Below are 21,130 nucleotides of genomic sequence, written 5' to 3' on the forward strand. Positions count from 1 at the left end.
ATAGGTTTACCTGTTGCCTATACATATAGTCTGAACTTGTTAGCTATTTTATCTGAATATTTATTGCTAAAGTAATAAATCTCATTCCTTACCTATAAACACGAATAGCCTCCAAGTGTGAACTAGTCTCAAGAGCTTTGTCACTATAACCAGAACAACGTCTAACACCAGCCTGCCATACGTTCCATCTCAACTCTGGGTCAGGACAGTGTTCCATAAATCTAGATGAGATATACGGCTGAAGAGTAACCGTCCATGGACCACGCTGATACTGGGTGCTGAAATACAAAGCACTTGAAAAAGCTATCATCCATTTGCTGTGTTACAGTATAAGAAGCACATTTTGTGGTAAAATTCTCATAAATATCTTTCTTTAGTCTGACTGTCACATTTAGCTAAATAAGAAAAAGACCAGTATGAGAAAAGGTACTACTGCAGAAAAGACATAATTCAAATGACATCATCACAAGCCACTAGGGTTTCTAGAGTCGGATATTTTGAATAGATATTACCTTAATTTAGGTTGTAAAATGCATGATCCAAAAAGGCAAAGGACACTGTAGCATATTTATAGTGTTATTCTACATTGGTTACTTATCCAGCTCCTTAGCTGAATGGTCGGTTAGAGGCCTTCGGTTTAAAGATCCCAGGTTTGTTTCCTAGCAGGTTAGGGGATTTTAACTGTGTGTTTGTATTCACACAGGAATGCACACATGCACCAGGAAGGGACTGTAAAACTAGGCCAAATCCACACAAAGTGCCAACCCTAAGAAACTGTTAAAAGGACAGGAAGAAGATTCTAAACTAGTTATCTGAAAATATCACTGAATAATTTTTTCAGATATCTGTCAGATCTTGCGCCATATCATCAAGTTTTAAGTTTTTTTTTTCTAGTGCCTCTATGTCCCACCGACACCGATAGGTCTTATGGAGATGATTGGATAGGAAAGGCCTAGGAGTTGGAAGGAAGCGGCCATGGCCTTAATTTAAGGTACAGCCTGGTGTGAAAATGGGAAACCACAGAAAACCATCTTCAGGGCTGCCGACAGTTGGATTTGAACCACTATCTCCCAGATGCAAGCCCACAGCCACGCGCCTATAACCGCACAGCCAACTCGCCCGGTAGTTTTAAGTCTACCTGGCAGATTTCACTCTATGCACTCTTCTCATGCATTTGGCGGGACACATAATGCAGTTGCCATAGAGATGTACAACGGTGTGGAGAGCACGCAGTGTTGTCTGTGGTACCATGAAATGCAATCACATATTACCATATAAAGATGTTTCAGAGCAGAGCATTAGAAAGCTCTGCCAAAAATAAAGATGATTGATTCAAGGAAAGAGGCTGTATGGGACACCAAGATAAACAGCATGGGCACCTCTTGAGTAGCAGACCATGTATACCATATTGTGGAAGCCAGAATGGGGTGTATGCAGAAAGTCGAAAGATGTCTACACTAGAGTTAGTAACACCCAGGTACTCAGGTACCCAGATACCTGCTCACACAAAATCTGATTGTCGTATTATCTGGGTACTTCTTCCTTACAATTTTGCAATCTATAAACTGATTGTAATGGGGAAGAAGATAAATGAAGACTACTTAGTTAAAAATTTGAAAACTAACACAAAAAGTAACAGAGTTGAGTAAAGTTTGTTCTGAAATACTGCACCTTAATTGTACGAGTTTGAAAGGGAAGGATTTCTTTATGGGGAATAGGAATGTGCCCCAACCTACCTACTCTTACACACATTGTAATAACTGAAGTCACAAACTACTTTTTTATTCTTTGGGATTTTTTATTTATTTTATTTAAAATGATATTTGTTCGTGATTTCGACCTCTAGAGATCTTTTGCCACTACTTGCACCATATGATATGAACCTGCATGTAATTGGAATTGCAGAAGTGTAGAGTGTTGAATGTGAGGAAAGCAATGTTAAGGACGACACAAACACCCAGTCCCCAGGCCAGGGATATTAATCATTTACGATTAAAACCCCTGACCCGGCCGGGAATCAAACCCGGGGCCGCGGGATGACAGGCGGACGTGTTGCCCGCCACACTGTGGGGCTGGACATTCTTTGGGATAAGTTCTTTTATTTTAAAAAATATTATTTAAGCCTACACTTCAAACACGATGGCCACACACTAGATTTTTATAATAAACAAAAACAGTGTATATCATATCAGTCTGACACCTCGGCTGAATGGTCAGCATTGAGGCCTTTGGTTCACAAGGTCCTGGATTCAATTCCCGGCCGGGTCAGGGATTTTAATCTTGTCTAATTCATTCTTCTGGCTCGGACACTGGCTATTTGTGTTTGTCCCAACATTCTCCTCTTCATATTCAAACACACCACACTACCAACCATCACAGGAACACACAATAGTGATTACATCCATCCACATAGGGTTGGAATGAGAAAGGGCATCCAACTGTAAAACAGGGTCAAATCAACATGTGTGACAGTTTTTGCACCCGTGACCTCCTAGATGTGGGAAAAGTGGTAGAAGTGTATATCCTATCAAGCCAATTCTTAACAAAAGTTAAGTTGACTACTTCTAAGCAGACTGTAAACAAATAGAATTATTTTTACACAAAATAAGAAAATGGGATCCTCAATTCAGACATTTGGAAAAATTGTATTCCATGCAAAACAAGTCTCTTGGGAAAAAGAACTGTGTTTAGCAAGAGAAATATGGTGGAGCAGAGAAGTAATCTCACAGTGGGAAAGGGAATCAAACACAACGGCAGTAATGGATGCAAGCAACTTGACATCAGGTACATATGATGCGAAGTATAGCGGGTGAGCAGGTACTTGGGTTTTTGGACATCCATATCTAATGCAACAGTACCTGTTGTAACAGGTACCTGGGTCTCCTCATCAGCCTTAGTCTACATCTAGGGCATGTCTGGAGATGACCAATCTGCAGCCTAGAGGATGGAAAATTTTATAACAATGACTGCAGTGTAAGGGATACAATTTGCAACTGGTTCAGTTGTTGAGTGATGGTGACAGCAGAGAAGGTATGAGTTCTTCGTAGACATGATGAAGAAGATGGACAATGAAGATGATCTTCTTAACAAGATTGTGCTCCACCTTAGTGGAAAACTTAACCACCACAATGTGAGGATGTGAGACACACAGAAACCATCGGACTGCCTGGCACATACACAGGACTCACCAAAACTGAATGTGTTTTGTGCATTAAGTTCCAAGCAAGTATATCTATCATTCCTTTATCATGAGGGGACAATGACTGGCATCACATACCTAGATACATTTGCAAGACTACCTGATGTCACAGCTGCAAGAGGATATGGGAGGAACTTTTATGTAACCAATAAGATGAGGCAAACCTATATTATCTTGTACCTATCTCGCACCACTCCTGTTTGGACTGGATGTGGTGAGGACATAGCCACCATGATCCCCTGATCTAACAATGCTGGATTTTCCTCTTAGGGGTTATGTTAAAGACAAAGTGTACATACCGAGCGAATTGGCCGTGCGGTTAGGGGTGCACACCTGTGAGCTATCAATTGGGAGATAATGGGTTCGAACCCCACTGTCAGCAGCCCTGAAGATGGTTTGTCGTGGTTTCCCATTTTCATGCCAGGCAAATGCTGGGGCTGTACCTTAATTAAGGCCATGACTGCTTCCTTCCCACTCCTGATTCTTTCCTATCCCATCATCACCATAAGACGTATGTGTGTCGGTGTGATGTAAAGCAGATAGCAAAGTGTACATCCCTCACTCCCTAAAACTCTCCATGAGTTTTGTCAACAGATCAATGATCTGCTAGCTCAGGTAGATGTGGACATGTTCATGCATATCTTGGATAAACTTTCATACAGACAGGATAACTGCTGAGTGACAAAAGGGGTAAGTTGAACATTCGTAAAAATCTGTAAACATATCTTGAATGTCTGTCAACGTGTGTTTTGGAAATAAATTATGTGAAATAATTATATACCAGGCGTAGGGATGTGGCGACCCCATCGCCCAGTGAGAAACCACTGCAATCAGCTACCCGAGTAATGGCAGGAAAACCATAACGTTTGCAGGGTATGGAGGAAATGCCTACTCCCCGTCCTGAACAACAGGGATGAAATAAGGCAGAAAGCCTTTTTCACAATTTCATAAAATCATCCTTCATCTCTCATCTTCACCTTCCTAAATAACATTTAGAATTGTAACTCGAGGATTTATCCTCACCTCAAGGTGACACCTTAAGGCCGGTCTCCACTGATTAACATTTAACACCAACATGTTAAATGTAACATGTTACAATTGACATGTATATTGTGATTGTGTTTTCCAATTGACTTTGTATGTTAACTCAGAATGTTGAGGTTAACACTTTTAACATGTCAAGTCAATTAGTTGTTCGTGAGATATCGGCACAGCTTCAGCAACTTCCGTGCTGTTTCCATGCCAACAGATAGCCTAAATGACGCAAACGACGTGCTTCTCATGAAGTAGGATTATAGTTACAACACTCCGCAACACTCATTCGTAAAAATCTGTAAACATATCTTGAATCTCTGTCAACGTGTGTTTTGGAAATAAATTATGTAAAATAATTATATACCAGGCGTAGGGATGTGGCGACCCCATCGCCCAGTGAGAAACCACTGCAATCAGCTACAAGCTACAAATACAGTATACGCGCACGTACGTCGTTCTCTCTGCACTATACCAGTACTAAAATTCATAGTAAGAAATGGAGCAGAGCAAGGAGATTACTCTGGACTTAATTAATTATATAATAGAAAGGCCTTGTTTGTGGCATGTCTCATCAAAGGAATACAGAGATAAAGCAAAGAAAGCCGACAGTTTCCAGGAACTCAAAATTATCTATAACTGTCCCCGAGAGTGCATCGAAAAAACTCCAATCCCTCCGCTCCCAGTACAATAGAGAATTGTAAAAAGTTCACAACAGTTGGAAGTCGGGGCCGGAGAGGAGGAAATGTGCCCAATAAAACTGCATTTCTAAATCATAACCAGAAGCAACAGTGGCAATAACAGTGGCAACGATGGGATAGGAAAGGCTTAGGATTTGGAAGGAAGTGACCGCGGCCTTAATTAAGGTACAGCCCCAGCATCTGCCTGGTGTGAAAATGGGAAACCACGGAAAACCATCCTCAGGGCTGCCGACAGTGGGATTTGAACCCACTATCTCCTGGATGCAAGCTCACAGCCGCGTGCCCCTAATCGCACAGCCAACTCGCCCGGTAATTCTCTTCATCTGAGTCCACTGTCCTTGTCTGAAAATACTAGACACCACTTAAATGTATTACCATAAATTTGAGATAGGTATGGAATCTCTTGGAGGTGGAAAGTGTTTGTAGAAAATTTTATTTGTAAATCTTTTAAGTAGTACTTACTGTAAGATCTGGAGCATTGTGCTAGAATATTTTATTTGTATTCCATTCAGCTACCTAACCTGTACAGTGTAAAAAATATTTTTTCTAACATATGTTGGTCGTAACTAATAGATTACATTTCTATATTAAATGGAATAGTCCAGAAAGTTTGTGACGCAGACTTTTAGAACAGGGTGTGTTGGCCTTTGTTAGTTGTGCATTCTAGAAATATGTTCTTACTATTCTGGAAGTGGAAGATCCGTGATCGTATGTGTTCAAGAAAGGGGTTTAAACATCGCGACCGAAGAAAGAGTTGTGATTGGTGAATCTGGGTGGCGATAGGCAGGCTCCTGCGTTCTGATTGGCTACTCCAAGGCCAGTTTCCCCTTTTTAAAGAGAGCGAGGCAGCGTTTCGTGATCTGGCTAAAGCCTGTCTGCCTTTGGTCTGCCGTAGTTTTGATGCCGTCGGCGACTCCTCACTTTCAGGATGGGCGGCCTTAGGGTAAGTACGGTTGTTTTCAGTCCCGTTTTAATTTGCATTTAATTTTCGTTAAAGTATCACACAGGAGATTGCCCTAATCACCACTCTATTAAACAGATGTTTTGGAAAAGTACGTTTAACTTCATTCTACTTTGTAATAGCATACTGTGTTTCCTCTTACCTTCGAGATTGTATTGTACAATTAGATGTACGGTATTTGCTTGACTCTTTGAACTTATAGGAAGCTCTTGTCAAGGAATATCTAACTGGTGTGTCTCAAAGAACGTGCAATTTGTATTTTTAAACTGTGTATCGGTATTTTCCGCATTGCTGAATTTGTTGGGAATTTATTTTGTAGTCCTTTTGTAAATAATATTTTTGAAAATCAAAGATCACCGTTGATTTTTCCGAAAACCGCAACCTTAGCTACTCCATGCCCTTGGTAGGTTCCCAGTACCGTTCCACGTTCCTCGTTCCTCGTTTGTTACCGTCAAGTTGCCCTCATTGATATTTACTTGTGCTGTTTTCGCCGCAGTTCATTACATGGTTATGGTGTGTATAGTCTTTAAGGTACCTTGTAATATGATTTACTTTCCTCCCCTTAACTGTGTTTGTGTAACCGCTGAAGTACCGGTTACAAAATAATATAATGAACTACCTGTATATAGAAAAAGGAAGTCAAATCAAGTTTAACATGTTTATTAAGTATGGACACAATGTTAAATGAAACAGTATTCAACATTTAACATTTAACATGAAGATGGTGTCACTAGTTAACATTTAACATGTTGTTTAAATGTTAATCAGTGGAGACCAGCCTTTAGACAGTTGACCATGAAAAGTCTTTTGAAGAAGAAATCCACCGACTGCAATCATATATTACAGAAAATACAGCATTCGGATACGGTGGGCTGTCATTTGGAAGATTATGATGGATTAGAGCATCTGAGAACTGTCCGACTCGTTGGCTGAACGGTCAGCGTACTGGCCTTCGGTTCAGAGGGTCCCGGGTTCGATTCCCGGCCGGGTCGGGGATTTTAATCGTCTCTGATTAATTCTTCTAGCCCGGGGACTGGGTGTTTGTGTTTGTCCCAACACTTTCCTCTTCATATTCACACAACACACTACACTACCAACCACCACAGAAACACGCAATAGTGATTACATCCCTTCATATAGGGTTGGCGTCAGGAAGGGCATCCGGCCGTAAAACAGGGCCAAATCCACATGTGCGACACAGTTCGCACCCGCGACCCCACAGGTGTGGGATAAGCGGTAGAAAAAGAAGAAGAAGAAGAAGAAGAGCATCTGAGAACTCAACAGCCATCATCCTCACTAAATCTTCAAAGAATTAAACCTAAACAAACCTCTTTCTTTATTCAATTACAGTGAAAAGAATGCTTCCACCTAATCAATATTTGATTAAATCTTATTTAATCTACAGGACCGGTTTCGACCTTTCTTAGGCCACCTTCAGCTGGTCACACAATCAGATATTAACATACCATGCAATTATAAAACAATACTAAATCTAACAAGGCATGTCACATGACAATAACTCTGTCAAATTTGTTGTTTCTCATGATTAAGGACAATCGTCGATTTGGAAACCTGAATTTGATATTTAAATACACTATCTTCTCATAAATAACATAATTATGTAACATTTCTTGGTTCACTCTAAAACACGGCTTGGAAACAAACTTCTCAAGTCCAAGAACACTCCAAAATTTCTTATATATGTCTTTTTACACATGTTATTATTAGATTACAAAATCTCTTTCTTCTCGACACACAACGTTAACTCTTTGTGCCAAATTGGAAAATTAAAGATTGTCACTGACATCACGGACAAACATAAAATTCTATACATAGCCCTTCAAGAAATAAGGAATAGCAATCAAGACCCAACAGAATCACAAGGGTACCGATATAAAGGAATCCCTAGAAAACGAGTGATGATAAACTGTCCACAGTTTGGTAACGGACTACTAATAAATCTCAAAATCATAGATTCAGTCATGGAATTTAAATCACAATCCCCCAGACTTGCAACACTAACTCTGAAATGTGCAAATAAAATCTACACAATTATCAATGTACATGCTCCCATTAATCAGAAAAATAACATCCTAAAGGATAAAGAAGCACAAAAATTCTGGGATCTCCTGGATTAAACCTTAATCAACATACCTCCATCACATGTTAAAATTCTCTTTGGCAATTTCAACGCTAACAATCTGCGAGTTGGAGCATATAATGTTATAAATCTGAATTGTTGTGATTAGAGAATCTTAAAAGGGAGGTGGATAGACTAAAGTTAGATGTAGTTGGAATAAGAAAAGTACGTTGGCAGGAAGAGCAGGATTTTTGGTCAGGCAACTACAGAATTATCAACACAAAATCAAACAGGGGAAATGCAGGAGTTGGTTTAAAAATGAATAATAAAATAAGGCAGTGGATAAGCTACTACGACCTGCATAGTGAAAGGATTACTGTTGTCAAGATAGACACCAAACCAATACCCACTACAATGGTGCAGATCTATATGCCTACTAGTTCAGCGGATGATGAGGAAATCGAAAGAATATATGAAGAGATAGAAGATTCAATAAAATATGTAAAAGGTGATGAGAATCTAATTCTGATGGGAGACTGGAGTGCAGTGGTAGGCCAAGGAAGAGAAGGTAATGCAGTAGAAGAATTCGGAATGGGACAAAGGAACGAAAGAGGAAGTCAGCTGATTGAATTCTGCACAAACTGCAATTTAGTCCTTGCTAATACTTGGTTCAAACACCACAAACAACGGCTGTACACATGGACGAGACCTGGAGACACTGGAAAGTATCAAATAGACTTCATTATGATTAGGCAGAGATTCAGAAACCAGGTGTTGGAGTGCAAAACTTTCCCAGGAGCAGACATGGACTCTAATCACAACTTGCTGGTCATGGAATGCTGTCTGAAGTTGAAGAAATTGAAGAAGGGAAGGAATCCAGTGAGATGGGACCTAGACAAGTTGAAAGAAAGGAGTGTGAAGAATTGTTTCAAAGAACATGTTGCACAAGGACTAAATGGAAAGGCTGAAGGAAACACAGTAGAAGAAAGGACAGTCATGAAGAATGAGGTCAGTAGGGCTGCTGAAGAGATGTGAGGAAGAAAGGAAAGATCAACTAAGAATCAATAGATAACTCAAGAGATACTAGACCTTATCGATCAATGACGAAAATACAAGAATGCAAAAAATGAAGAGGACAGAAAAGAATACAGGCAATTAAAGAATGAAGTGGATAGGAAATGCAGGGCAGCTAAGGTAGAATGGCCGAAGGAACAGTGCAAGGATGTTGAAAGTAGTATGGTCTCAGGAAAGGTAGATGCTGCATACAGGAAAATTGAGGAAACCTTCAGAGAAAGGAAAACTAGGTATATGAATATTAACAGAAGTGCGATCCGATTTTTGGCAAAATGTTGTTACACCTATTCCCAAGAAAGCTGGTGCTGACAAGTGTGAAAACTACTACATCATTAGTTTAGTATTTCACGCCTGCAATATTCTAACACGTATTATTTGCAGAAGAATGGAAAGACAAGTTGAAACTGAGTTGGGAGAAGATCAATTTGGCTTCAGAAGAAATGTAGGAACACATGAAGCAATCCTGACTTTACGTCTGATCTTAGAGGTTATTATTTATAAGCTTCATGTCCGTATTGATAGGTATCACTATATAGAAATAATATGAATCACCACCTTATCAATACACTATTTTATTTACTACCAAACTGGTAAATAGGGTCAATACCGGTTTCGACCCCTATGGGGTCATCCTCAGTTGACACATATAAATATCTATAAAAACATCACATATAATAGTTAAAGTTTAAAATTGATGGGTCATTAGTATACTGGTAAGTACATATGCATGTATTATGGAATTTATAAAATTGTTCTATTAGAGCTATTATGTAGATTTTCTGTTTCTTTGTAAACAGTATCAAAAGTATTGTATTGGATGTGGTTCATCCATTTGACAAAATGCTAGTGGATTGAATATGTACATTTGCTGAGGTACATGCTATTCTATTTTACAATTTTTGTTTTACATAATATGGGGTAAAATTATTACATTTGCACATATATGGTGATATTAGGTACAGTGTAGGGTGTTAAAAATGTACTATTTGAATTTTCAGTATCCTGATTAAGTTTGTTCTATTAGAGCTATTATGTAGATTTTCTGTTTCTTTGTAAACAGTATCAAAAGTATTGTATTGGATGTGGTTCATCCATTTGACAAAATGCTAATGGATTGAATATGTACATTTGCTGAGAGGTACATGCTATTCTATTTTACAATTTTTGTTTTACATAATATGGGGTAAATTCATTCATTCATTATTTATTTACCATAAACCTTTACAGCATCTATGGAAGGTCAGGGGAAAAGGACAAGCCCCCTACACGTTGTGCCCCCTGACCTTTGAGATAATTACCTAAATCCTAAACAGTCATATACACTATTTACAGGTAAAGTAACAAAGTATAGCCTAATATATACATATTTCTCATTTATACAACCTTTCACTCCCTCATTCATTCTTCCACATGTTCACATGCATTTTCTCACCGTATGTGCTTCTTAACATAACATTTAACTATATTTACATTTCTGCATTTAATTATTACATTTGCACATATATGGTGATATTAGGTACAATGTAGAGTGTTAAATATGTACTATTGAATTTTCAGTATCCTGATTACATTTCATGTAGTGGTTGTAAAGTTTACTGATTCACTTGTTTAGTTCAGTTAAATGCATAATGACCTTGTTGGTTTGAATTCTTAAAATTAAGATATTGGTATGTAATACCTAGTTAACATGAATCCTTAATATTAATATATAAGTTTGTAGCACCTCTTATTCCCGTTTTCAGTCTTAAAATAGAATTGTGTCTTGACACTTTATTTTGTTAGACATATAAAAGTCTTGCTAAGATAAAACTTTGGGGCTAAAACCGGTATGAAATACTTATTTAAAATACATTAGATAATGGTATTGATATGTGGTGCTATGTGCATATTCAAAAAATCTAAATGAAATATAAATATAAATTGGTGACAGTACTGTAGGTTGTTGTATTGTAGGTCTATTAAAATGTATGTTTACTTGAATAGGATCGATCACATGCTGTACGCGTTACGAGTGAAATTGCATAATATATTATAGTAATAACTGGTAATTTTGTAGGATACTACTGTTGTAGTTGGAAATCTTGAATATCATTGAGAAAATGTTCTCATCTTGTCGCGTGTCGAATACAGGTTGAGTAGGTCACCATTAAGAGATGAAGTGCATATTGGATGTCGTATATCTAAATTAGGTTGTACGTTGGTTGTATCGTGGAGACGTGTTGTAAATTAATATATGTTGGCTGTTAGGATCGTGTGCTCTGTATCTCAACAGACAGCCATACAGAGCACACGATCCTAACAGCCAACATATATTAATTTACAACACGTCTCCACGATACAACCAACGTACAACCTAATTTAGATATACGACATCCAATATGCACTTCATCTCTTAATGGTGACCTACTCAACCTGTATTCGACACGCGACAAGATGAGAACATTTTCTCAATGATATTCAAGATTTCCAACTACAACAGTAGTATCCTACAAAATTACCAGTTATTACTATAATATATTATGCAATTTCACTCGTAACGCGTACAGCATGTGATCGATCCTATTCAAGTAAACATACATTTTAATAGACCTACAATACAACAACCTACAGTACTGTCACCAATTTATATTTATATTTCATTTAGATTTTTTGAATATGCACATAGCACCACATATCAATACCATTATCTAATGTATTTTAAATAAGTATTTCATACCGGTTTTAGCCCCAAAGTTTTATCTTAGCAAGACTTTTATATGTCTAACAAAATAAAGTGTCAAGACACAATTCTATTTTAAGACTGAAAACGGGAATAAGAGGTGCTACAAACTTATATATTAATATTAAGGATTCATGTTAACTAGGTATTACATACCAATATCTTAATTTTAAGAATTCAAACCAACAAGGTCATTATGCATTTAACTGAACTAAACAAGTGAATCAGTAAACTTTACAACCACTACATGAAATGTAATCAGGATACTGAAAATTCAATAGTACATATTTAACACTCTACATTGTACCTAATATCACCATATATGTGCAAATGTAATAATTTTACCCCATATTATGTAAAACAAAAATTGTAAAATAGAATAGCATGTACCTCTCAGCAAATGTACATATTCAATCCATTAGCATTTTGTCAAATGGATGAACCACATCCAATACAATACTTTTGATACTGTTTACAAAGAAACAGAAAATCTACATAATAGCTCTAATAGAACAAACTTAATCAGGATACTGAAAATTCAAATAGTACATTTTTAACACCCTACACTGTACCTAATATCACCATATATGTGCAAATGTAATAATTTTACCCCATATTATGTAAAACAAAAATTGTAAAATAGAATAGCATGTACCTCAGCAAATGTACATATTCAATCCACTAGCATTTTGTCAAATGGATGAACCACATCCAATACAATACTTTTGATACTGTTTACAAAGAAACAGAAAATCTACATAATAGCTCTAATAGAACAATTTTATAAATTCCATAATACATGCATATGTACTTACCAGTATACTAATGACCCATCAATTTTAAACTTTAACTATTATATGTGATGTTTTTATAGATATTTATATGTGTCAACTGAGGATGACCCCATAGGGGTCGAAACCGGTATTGACCCTATTTACCAGTTTGGTAGTAAATAAAATAGTGTATTGATAAGGTGGTGATTCATATTATTTCTATATAGTGATCTTAGAGGATCGAATTAAGAAGGGCAAGTCCACATACATGGTGTTCGTAGATCTAGAAAAGGCATTTGATAATGTTGATCGGACCAACCTATTTAAGATTCTGGAGGTGATTGGGATCAAATACCGAGAACGAAGAATTATCTACAATCTGTATAGAAATCAGTCTGCAGTGATAAGAAGTGAGGGCTTTGAAACAGAAGCAGCAATCCAGAAAGGAGTGAGGCAAGGTTGCAGATTGTCTCCCCTCTTTTTCAATGTTTACATAGAACAGGCAGTAAAGGAAATCAAAGAGGAATTTGGAAAGGGAATCACAATCAAAGGAGAAGAAATCAAAACCTTGAGATTTGCTGACGATATTGTTATTTTACATTTTATCTGAGACTGCAGAGAATCTCGAGAAGCTGCTGAATGGTATGGACGAAGTCTTGGGTAAGGAGTACAAGATGAAAATAAACAAGTCCAAAACAAAAGTAATGGAGTTCAGTTGTACAAAGTCAGGTGATGCAGGGAATATTAGAGTGGGAAATGAAGTCTTAAAGGAAGTGGATGAATACTGTTACTTGGGTAGTAAAATAACTAACGAAAGCAGAACTAAGGAGGACATAAAATACAGGCTAGCACAAGCAAGGAAGGCCTTTCTTAAGAAAAGAAATTTGCTCACTTCAAAAATTGATATAGGAATTAGAAAAATGTTTTTGAAGACTTTCGTTTGAAGCACGGCATTGTATGGAAGTGAAACGTGGATGATAACTCGCTCAGAAAGAAAAGAGAATAGAAGCTTTTGAAATGTGGTGTTACAGAAAAACCGTAGATGGAAGAAAACTGTCCCCGTATGTCATATTTAAACGGAAAACAATTCATACTTCTAATTCTAAACTGCGTTTACATGTTTTTTAAATAATACCGTATTTTACAGAGTAATTTAAATTCAAAATTTCTCCACATCACGGTAAATTCAAAATTTCTCCGCATCACGATAAATTCCAAATTTTTCCGCATCACGATAGAACGCATCCTCCGGAATGTGCAGGGGTAGCTTTCTGCACTTTTACTCACTTTGGTGTGTCTACAGTGTGTTTCATAGTTGAAAATAGAGTGAAATAGTAATTCTTTTGTATTCAGCGTTTTAAGGAACGCCACAATATCACGTTGCAGGCAGTACGCGGAAAAGCAGAATCCGCAAAAACTGGCGAGGGTTGGCGTTTCTGAATTACAAGATGGCTGTTAATTCAAAATCATGTAATTGGAAGTCCGATTTCTGTATTACAAAGACAAAGCCTCTACTCTTGTGAGTAATACTTTGGAGAGTATCTTGTACGTCACTGATACAAGGGAAATCCCTCTGTAGTTGTTGAGATCTGATTTGTCGCCTTTTTTGTGTAACGGGTGGATGATAGCTGAGGTCCAGTCTCTAGGTAACGCTTCTGTCACCGAGATGTTAGATATGATTTCATGGATACTTTGGATTGACTCCTCATCAGTGTATTTCCAGAGCTCTGCTATGATTCCATCCTCGCCCGCTGCTTTGTTACATTTCAATTCTGAAATGGCTTTCTGTATCTCCCCCTTTGTTGGTGGGAGAGAGTCTGACTTAGTAACATTCTGAGGTTCGAAATGCAGTTTCTCTTTGGGTTCCCTTGAATTTAGAAGGCTGTTGAAATACTCTGCTAGAACTGTGGTGCACTCTTCATTGTTCATTTTCAGCTTTCCGTCAGCTCCCTGAAGGTGAAGTGTAGGGGCTGAGTAGGGTGTTATTTGAGATTTAAAAGTTTGGTAGAAGTCTCTAGTGTTGTTTCTTTGAAAATCCCTCTCTGCTTGTTCAATGATATTTTTATTGTACTGCCTCTTGGTGTTCCTGATAATTTTAGTAGCAGTTTTCCTAACTTCTAAGAAGTTTTGGTTCTTTATTTAAAAGTCACCCAGTCGCGTACCGTACAAGATATAATCAAGACTTCGTTTTAGGCTTATCTGTGTTGGGAATTCCAGCTTATGCTCGATCATACTGACAGTGTCGAAGCTTTAGATAACCTAAAATGTGTCTGGTCGTCATAGTCCTCGAAATATGCTGCAAGTACTTTCATCCACCTAAGACGTTTGTTAATTGCATAATCTTGATCATATTACTTGTTGCTGTGATTTTCTGTAGCAATTAGACATTCCAGCCGTCTACGAGTAGCCATCCTGGAAGGCTATTATCTTAGATTTCCCATTTTACCGGCCAACCAATCTCTGGTAAAATTTTAAACCGAGATAATACTCATTATCTGAGATAATGTTGTTGGTGAATACAAACTTAACTGTTATCTTGGATTACGTAGCATTAAACTAAGATAAAAGCCAACTCCACAAACTTGTAAGTAATTTAGGAGAGGATTCTAGTGATGCAAGAGACAACGAATCTTCCCATTTACAGGGAAACAAGCCTATTGCAAGTGAAGAATAATGAAATACCTGTCACGCAAGTAGGCCTGCTTGCTCATTTTCATGGAAAATATATTTCATAGCAGTGATATTTGCGTAAAGACCACGTGGACCTCGCGGAGTGATACGAAATATTTGTTTATGCTTACGTTACTCTTTCGATGGAAGGAATTTTAGTCCATTTAATTTTTTTTCAAAATGAGCCTTCTTAAAATGAGGGTCCAGCCACTATTCGACGGCGGGGATTATTCGGGTAAATACGGTATTAACACTTATTCACAGATGAACAAATGTCCTTCAACATTCATCAAACAAGCCACTAACTCTGCTACCGTTGCTCCAAGTTCCCCCTTCGCCTTCACTTTCCCCACTAGTAACAGTCCAGAGCAAACAATAACTCACACTTGTTCAGACAACCACTTCATCTGACAACATCAATACCAGGGGTTGGAAGAAAGGACGTAAGTCTTTGTTTTCATATACTTACCCTATTTTATTGTCATATTGGTTCACACTCTCATCTTCCATATTCTCTCTTTCCTTTTAGATTTGGCAACTTCTTTACAAAGATTCACACAAGTACAACTATTACAATACAAACTTCATAGGTTCCATACTGACATCTAATTTAAAATATATTGTTAATACACAAGACTGATAGCATATCAACCACAGTGAAACTTCTTCCAACATCTATTTGATGGCATCTAGTATAACATTTGTCTCATCAAAAGTGTCATCTCTACAATAACAATTTTTAGCAAAGATAATACAAGAACATTTAAGCAAATAAACTTTTTACATAATGCTATAGAAAGATGTGTCACATTTATTCTAATTTTCAATGGTGACATATTTTGAATGTATACAATTTATCCATTTTTTAAAAAAGATTTCCACTTCTGGATGAGCACATGGCCCTGAGGTTCACTCTGCTTATACAAAAACTAACCACCAGATTAATTCCCGACAGCAGAGCCGGCCAGGTGTAGAGCTCACCACTCTAGCCCAGCAAGTGCCGAAATTACAGATGGTGGAAGCCTTTACCTTCCACCCCTCTAAGGGCTTTAATGGCCTGTACTGAGATGACTTTGCTTTGCTTTATACTTTATCCATAATGCATCACTACCAAGTGACCACAGAAAGGTCGAAACATGCACTAGTTTTTCTGTATATTTAAATACACTGGTAGAAAACGATATCTCAACACCAAGAAGGCGTTAGTTTAAGGAATACAATTTAGGCTAAGCATGTGTCTAGGTAATATATTTATCGGATTAAAGATTCCAGGTCGCAGGTTCAAGTATGTGCAAGAAGATATGCAACATGGTGATAGATTAATAACAGCTGCAGTCACCACGATTTTGAATGCAAGCATGCGAACGTCCTGCATTGTGTCGTACAGGTACTGTATGTCATTTTGTGGGATGCAGTTCTATGCCTGTTGCACATGGTTAGTCAAATCAGCAACAGTTAATGCTGGTATTGGATGACACTGGATTTGTTGTTCCATAATACCCTATATGAACTTAAGTGGCAAAAGGTCTGGTGATCTCGCAGACCAAACGACATACAAGAGAACAAACATCTGTTATATGAACAGACACCATCGCTCTTATCATCACGAAATATTAATATTTGAAGTCACCTCCTCTAAAACAAACATTCCACCCTCCCGCTCTCCTTATAGGCTGAGCTATTTCCCCTTCCCTACTAATAGCACTGCTCCCCACTCTACCGCCCCTAACCAAGTTCTGCCAGGCAAGAGGAAACATAATTATAACACGCGCAGTAGCGCGTCGAGAAGCAAGTCAGAGCGAGGCTCAGTTGTGAACCAGCTATAGGGAGTTTCACCAAATTTGATGGTAAGCTTTTACGTCACACATTCATGATGGCAACTCATTTCTTAAATTTCCGAGGGTTTTAAACCCGTTAATTTTTATTTCACCGGGTGAGTTGGCCGTGTGCGTAGAGGCGCGCGGCTGTGAGCTTGCATCCGGGAGATAGTAGGTTCGAATCCCACTATCGGCAGCACTGAAAATGGTTTTCCGTGGTTTCCCATTTTCACACCAGGCAAATGCTGGGGCTGTACCTTAATTAAGGCCATGGCCGCTTCCTTCCAACTCCTAGGCCTTTCCTATCCCATCGTCGCCATAAGACCTATCTCTGTCGGTGCAACGTAAAGCCCATAGCAAAAAAAATAAAATAAAATTTATTTCTCTTTCTTTCCAGACCTTTTTTTTTTAAAAGGAATAATCAGAAGAATTAAGCCATCAATATGGTGGTCATGCAGCACTGATCTTTGCCACTGAACAACCTATCTCAGAAGCATCAGACACCTTCTACCAGATATAGCTTATTTTTGAAAGAAATTGCCATACGAGTCAAGGCCTTTAAATATTCTGATGTGGATTTGGTACCATTCCTATTCCAAGGTCAGAATTTCAATCTCCCTCAGTCAGCACACTGAAACTACCAGCTACCAGCACTGCATGTAATATTATCAAGAAACGCCATTCAAAATTTAAAAGTGAAGAAAGAATTTTTGCAAAATGTGAACTATTTTATTGTAAACAGTGTGTATATATTTTGTCTTTACTTATTCTCAACAGTTCATAAAGGACATGGATTCGTCCATTTTTAAATTACTAGACAGCAACAATGAGCTTTGTATTCTGTTACGAGACGTTATGGCTGGCATGTCACGTTTCAAGAAATGTTTCAAATTTTAACTTTGAAGATAACATTTTTTTGCTATTCTCAAACGGTTTTTAAAGGACATGGATTCTTCCATTCTTTCAATTACTAGACTGCAACAATGAGCTTTGTAATCTACTACGAGACGTTATGGCTGATGAAGTCTAAAATGAGACTAAACATGTTCCAGGGTTGGTTTGATATGTTTTTGTATTAAATAGTTTTCACTTGTAAAGTGAGGTGTACTGATAGGGTGGACCATTAAACCTAACATTGTTTCTTATTTTAAATTGTACTAATGAAGCCAACCAGGCTAAGAAAGTTTTAAATAAGTTTTTGAAACTCAAAATCAGAGTAGCAAAAATTTCAAAGGACATAGCGTTTTTAAAAGAATGTCTACTAAACAAAACAATTTTAAAACCTTCCCAAAGAAAAAAATTTGTTAACTCAATTTCACCTTTTCATTCAAAACAAGTTCAACCACTTGCGGTTAAGGAAAGAGATTAAATTTCTTTACAGAAAGAAATCCTTCTTTTTATGAAAAGCTATATTTAGCTCATCTGGATGCCCCCCCCCCCCCCACTATGGCTGGTCCCTCTAGAATGGAATTCTCCAATGTCATATCTCATATAAAATGGAATCTTAAGTAAGAAGCAAGCCACACTGGACAAGAAATTAGATAATCTAAAAAGGGCAAAATATGATACGGAGGTAACAATAATAATAAAAAGTCCGGAATAAATCAGTTAACGGTTCAAGACATGTTCAGCCTATTCAGTAAAAAACGTTCTCTGGAATCCATTTCACAGATCAAGAATTAGACACTCTTAATAGAGGACCTAAATTTAATTGGCCAAGTTTTAACAAAGATGACGATATCATTGCAACTATCACCGAAGCAGAATCTAATATCCAAAAACTTCCTGTGGATTCTCAAGACGATCTTAGGTACGAAATAAAGAAAAGAGATGATGGCCAGGCAGGCATCAATTTTTGAAAATGAGACAAAGTCTCTCATAGAGCACTGACACTGCTGATGGCTCCAAGTACGCTACCCAGTGGCATCTACAGTATGGACTAGCCATGCGTCTTAGTAGGTGTGCTATATACCGACTAATGAGACCAACTTAGTACACTGGGGCGAACTGCTGGCAACGAGGAATGAGTTAGCTGGAAAATTTATGATGTCCACTAACGGACCAACTAAATTGGTATTATAAATTTACTCATTCGGGACATATATTTCAGGTTCCCTATGGGAATCAACATCGATATCATCTGATGGCCAAGGCAGGACAATTTTTGAAAATGAGACAAAGTCTCTCATAGTGCATTGGCACTGCTGGTGGCTCCAAGCAGCCTATGCAGTGGCCTCCACAGTATGCACTAGCATGCGTCTTGGTAGGTGTGCTATTTACCAACTGATGAACCCACCTTAGCACACTGGGACGAAACGCTGGTAACCAGGAATGAATTAGGTGGAAAATTTATAATGTCCAATAACGGACCAACTAGGCTATACTGGTATTATAAATTTATCATTCGGGACAAATATTTCAGGTTCCCTACTGGAAACAACATCAATATTATCGAACATGCCTTGTCGAACGAATTGGAACAAACTCAGATATTTTAGTTTACACGCTCCACTCATTTGTGATAGTGGTTGCATATGCAGCAAGGCACATGTTGCTCTGTCATGGTTACCTATCTGAAGTTCGAACAATGCATGCCACTACTGTGAATACATACCTGCCAAGCTTTTGTGTAATACTGTGGAAAGAACATCCACCTTCTCAAAGTCCTCTCAAACCCTATTATGCTATTACATAACCTCGTTCAAACTCAGTAAGCTGCTCATACTGCCTTCTTTGTCTCCTCAGAGGCATGTTTGTCCCACTCCTACCTCACATCAACACCAGAAGACGACTGACGCTCACAAAGTGTATAGTGCATATTTAAAACAAACTTACTTTGCAAGGTCATAGTGGCACTACTAGCACCACTCTTCATCGACTAGACACATCTGAATAGGCGTTGTCTTTCATGTGTAAACACGCCCCCCGGTTTTCGTTTATCTAGCACAACTCCTTCTTAGTATGATTAATATAATAATGTATAGCAATAAATTATTTTTTAAGAATGAAGTTCATTAGCTCTGTTCTCTCAAGCAAAGATAATCGCACCAATTTACTCTCTAATGCAGGCTTGTGTAGTGTATAAAGTTAAGGTAGACCACTAGTTATTTTAGCCTTTTTCATCAATGAACTGCATTTCAAATTCATAATTGCTACATTACAAACCTGTCATATGCCATTGATTTAAGAAGGTCTTCAGGAAACTCCCTCACTATGTTGGAATCAGTAATTACATGTTTGAATTTCTTCGTTGCTACCTGAAACAATAAATATAACTAGCACTAACTTCTGACTTTTCTAATGTAAGATTAACCAAATTGTAGGTACAGCACATTGTTTATAAATAAATAAATAAAGAAATACTGGAAGAAGAGAAAGGAAAAAAACCACAAAACATCATAGAATACCGGACAGAGTGGTCCAACGTGACCGTAAAAGCACAATCATCATCATCATCATCGTTGACCAACTCCAGTTTCCCAGGTGTGGTATATGAGCCCCTTCCATTTTGTTTGGTCCATGAACCATTCTTCATTCACAATCCGCTCCCAATCCTGACCTCTCTCCTCTACATCCTTCTTTACTAAGTCTGTCCATTTTTCTCTAGATCTGCCCACTGGTCTCTTTCCCCTTATTTCTCTTTCTTACTCCTTTCTTGCAGACCTATTGGCACTCATTCTTTTCACATGACCAAACCACTTTAGTCTTGACTTTTGGATCTTCTGGAGTAAGGAGTCTTCTAGTCCTACGTCTTCTCTGACTTTTTCATTCCTGATTTTATCCCTCCTTGTCTTCTGGATCATTGTGCATAGGAACTTCATTTCTGCTCTTTGGAGTTTCGAGCTGTCCTTTCTTGTTAATGTAGCGGTTTCCAGGCTGTATGTGAGGACAGGGGTGTAGTATGATTTATACAGTGTCATCTTGGATTTGAGTGGTACTTGTTAACCCCATAGTAGCTGTCTTATTCTGAGGTAAAAATGTATTGCTTTGCTGATTCGACTGTTTACTTCACATTTAGCTAAGTTATCCTTGGACAACATACTACCCAAGTACTTAAATTCTATGACACTGTCCAGCTTAGTGCCATTTAGCATGATTTCTGGC

General features: G+C 37.9%; 1 protein-coding gene across 1 annotated transcript in view; it reads right to left on the reverse strand.

Moving 5' to 3' along the window:
• The window catches only part of LOC136874892 (uncharacterized), a 213,949-nt gene that overhangs the window by 132,290 nt on the left and 60,529 nt on the right, over positions 1-21,130 (reverse strand). Inside the window, exons 5-6 of the mRNA XM_067148597.2 lie at positions 20,192-20,283; positions 93-278 (exon numbers count right to left, since the gene is read on the reverse strand). Coding sequence (XP_067004698.2) covers positions 93-278; positions 20,192-20,283 — 278 coding nt within the window. The remainder of the gene's footprint in view (positions 1-92; positions 279-20,191; positions 20,284-21,130) is intronic.

The sequence above is a fragment of the Anabrus simplex genome, chromosome 5 (assembly GCF_040414725.1).
Source record: "Anabrus simplex isolate iqAnaSimp1 chromosome 5, ASM4041472v1, whole genome shotgun sequence".
Taxonomy (NCBI): domain Eukaryota; kingdom Metazoa; phylum Arthropoda; class Insecta; order Orthoptera; family Tettigoniidae; genus Anabrus; species Anabrus simplex.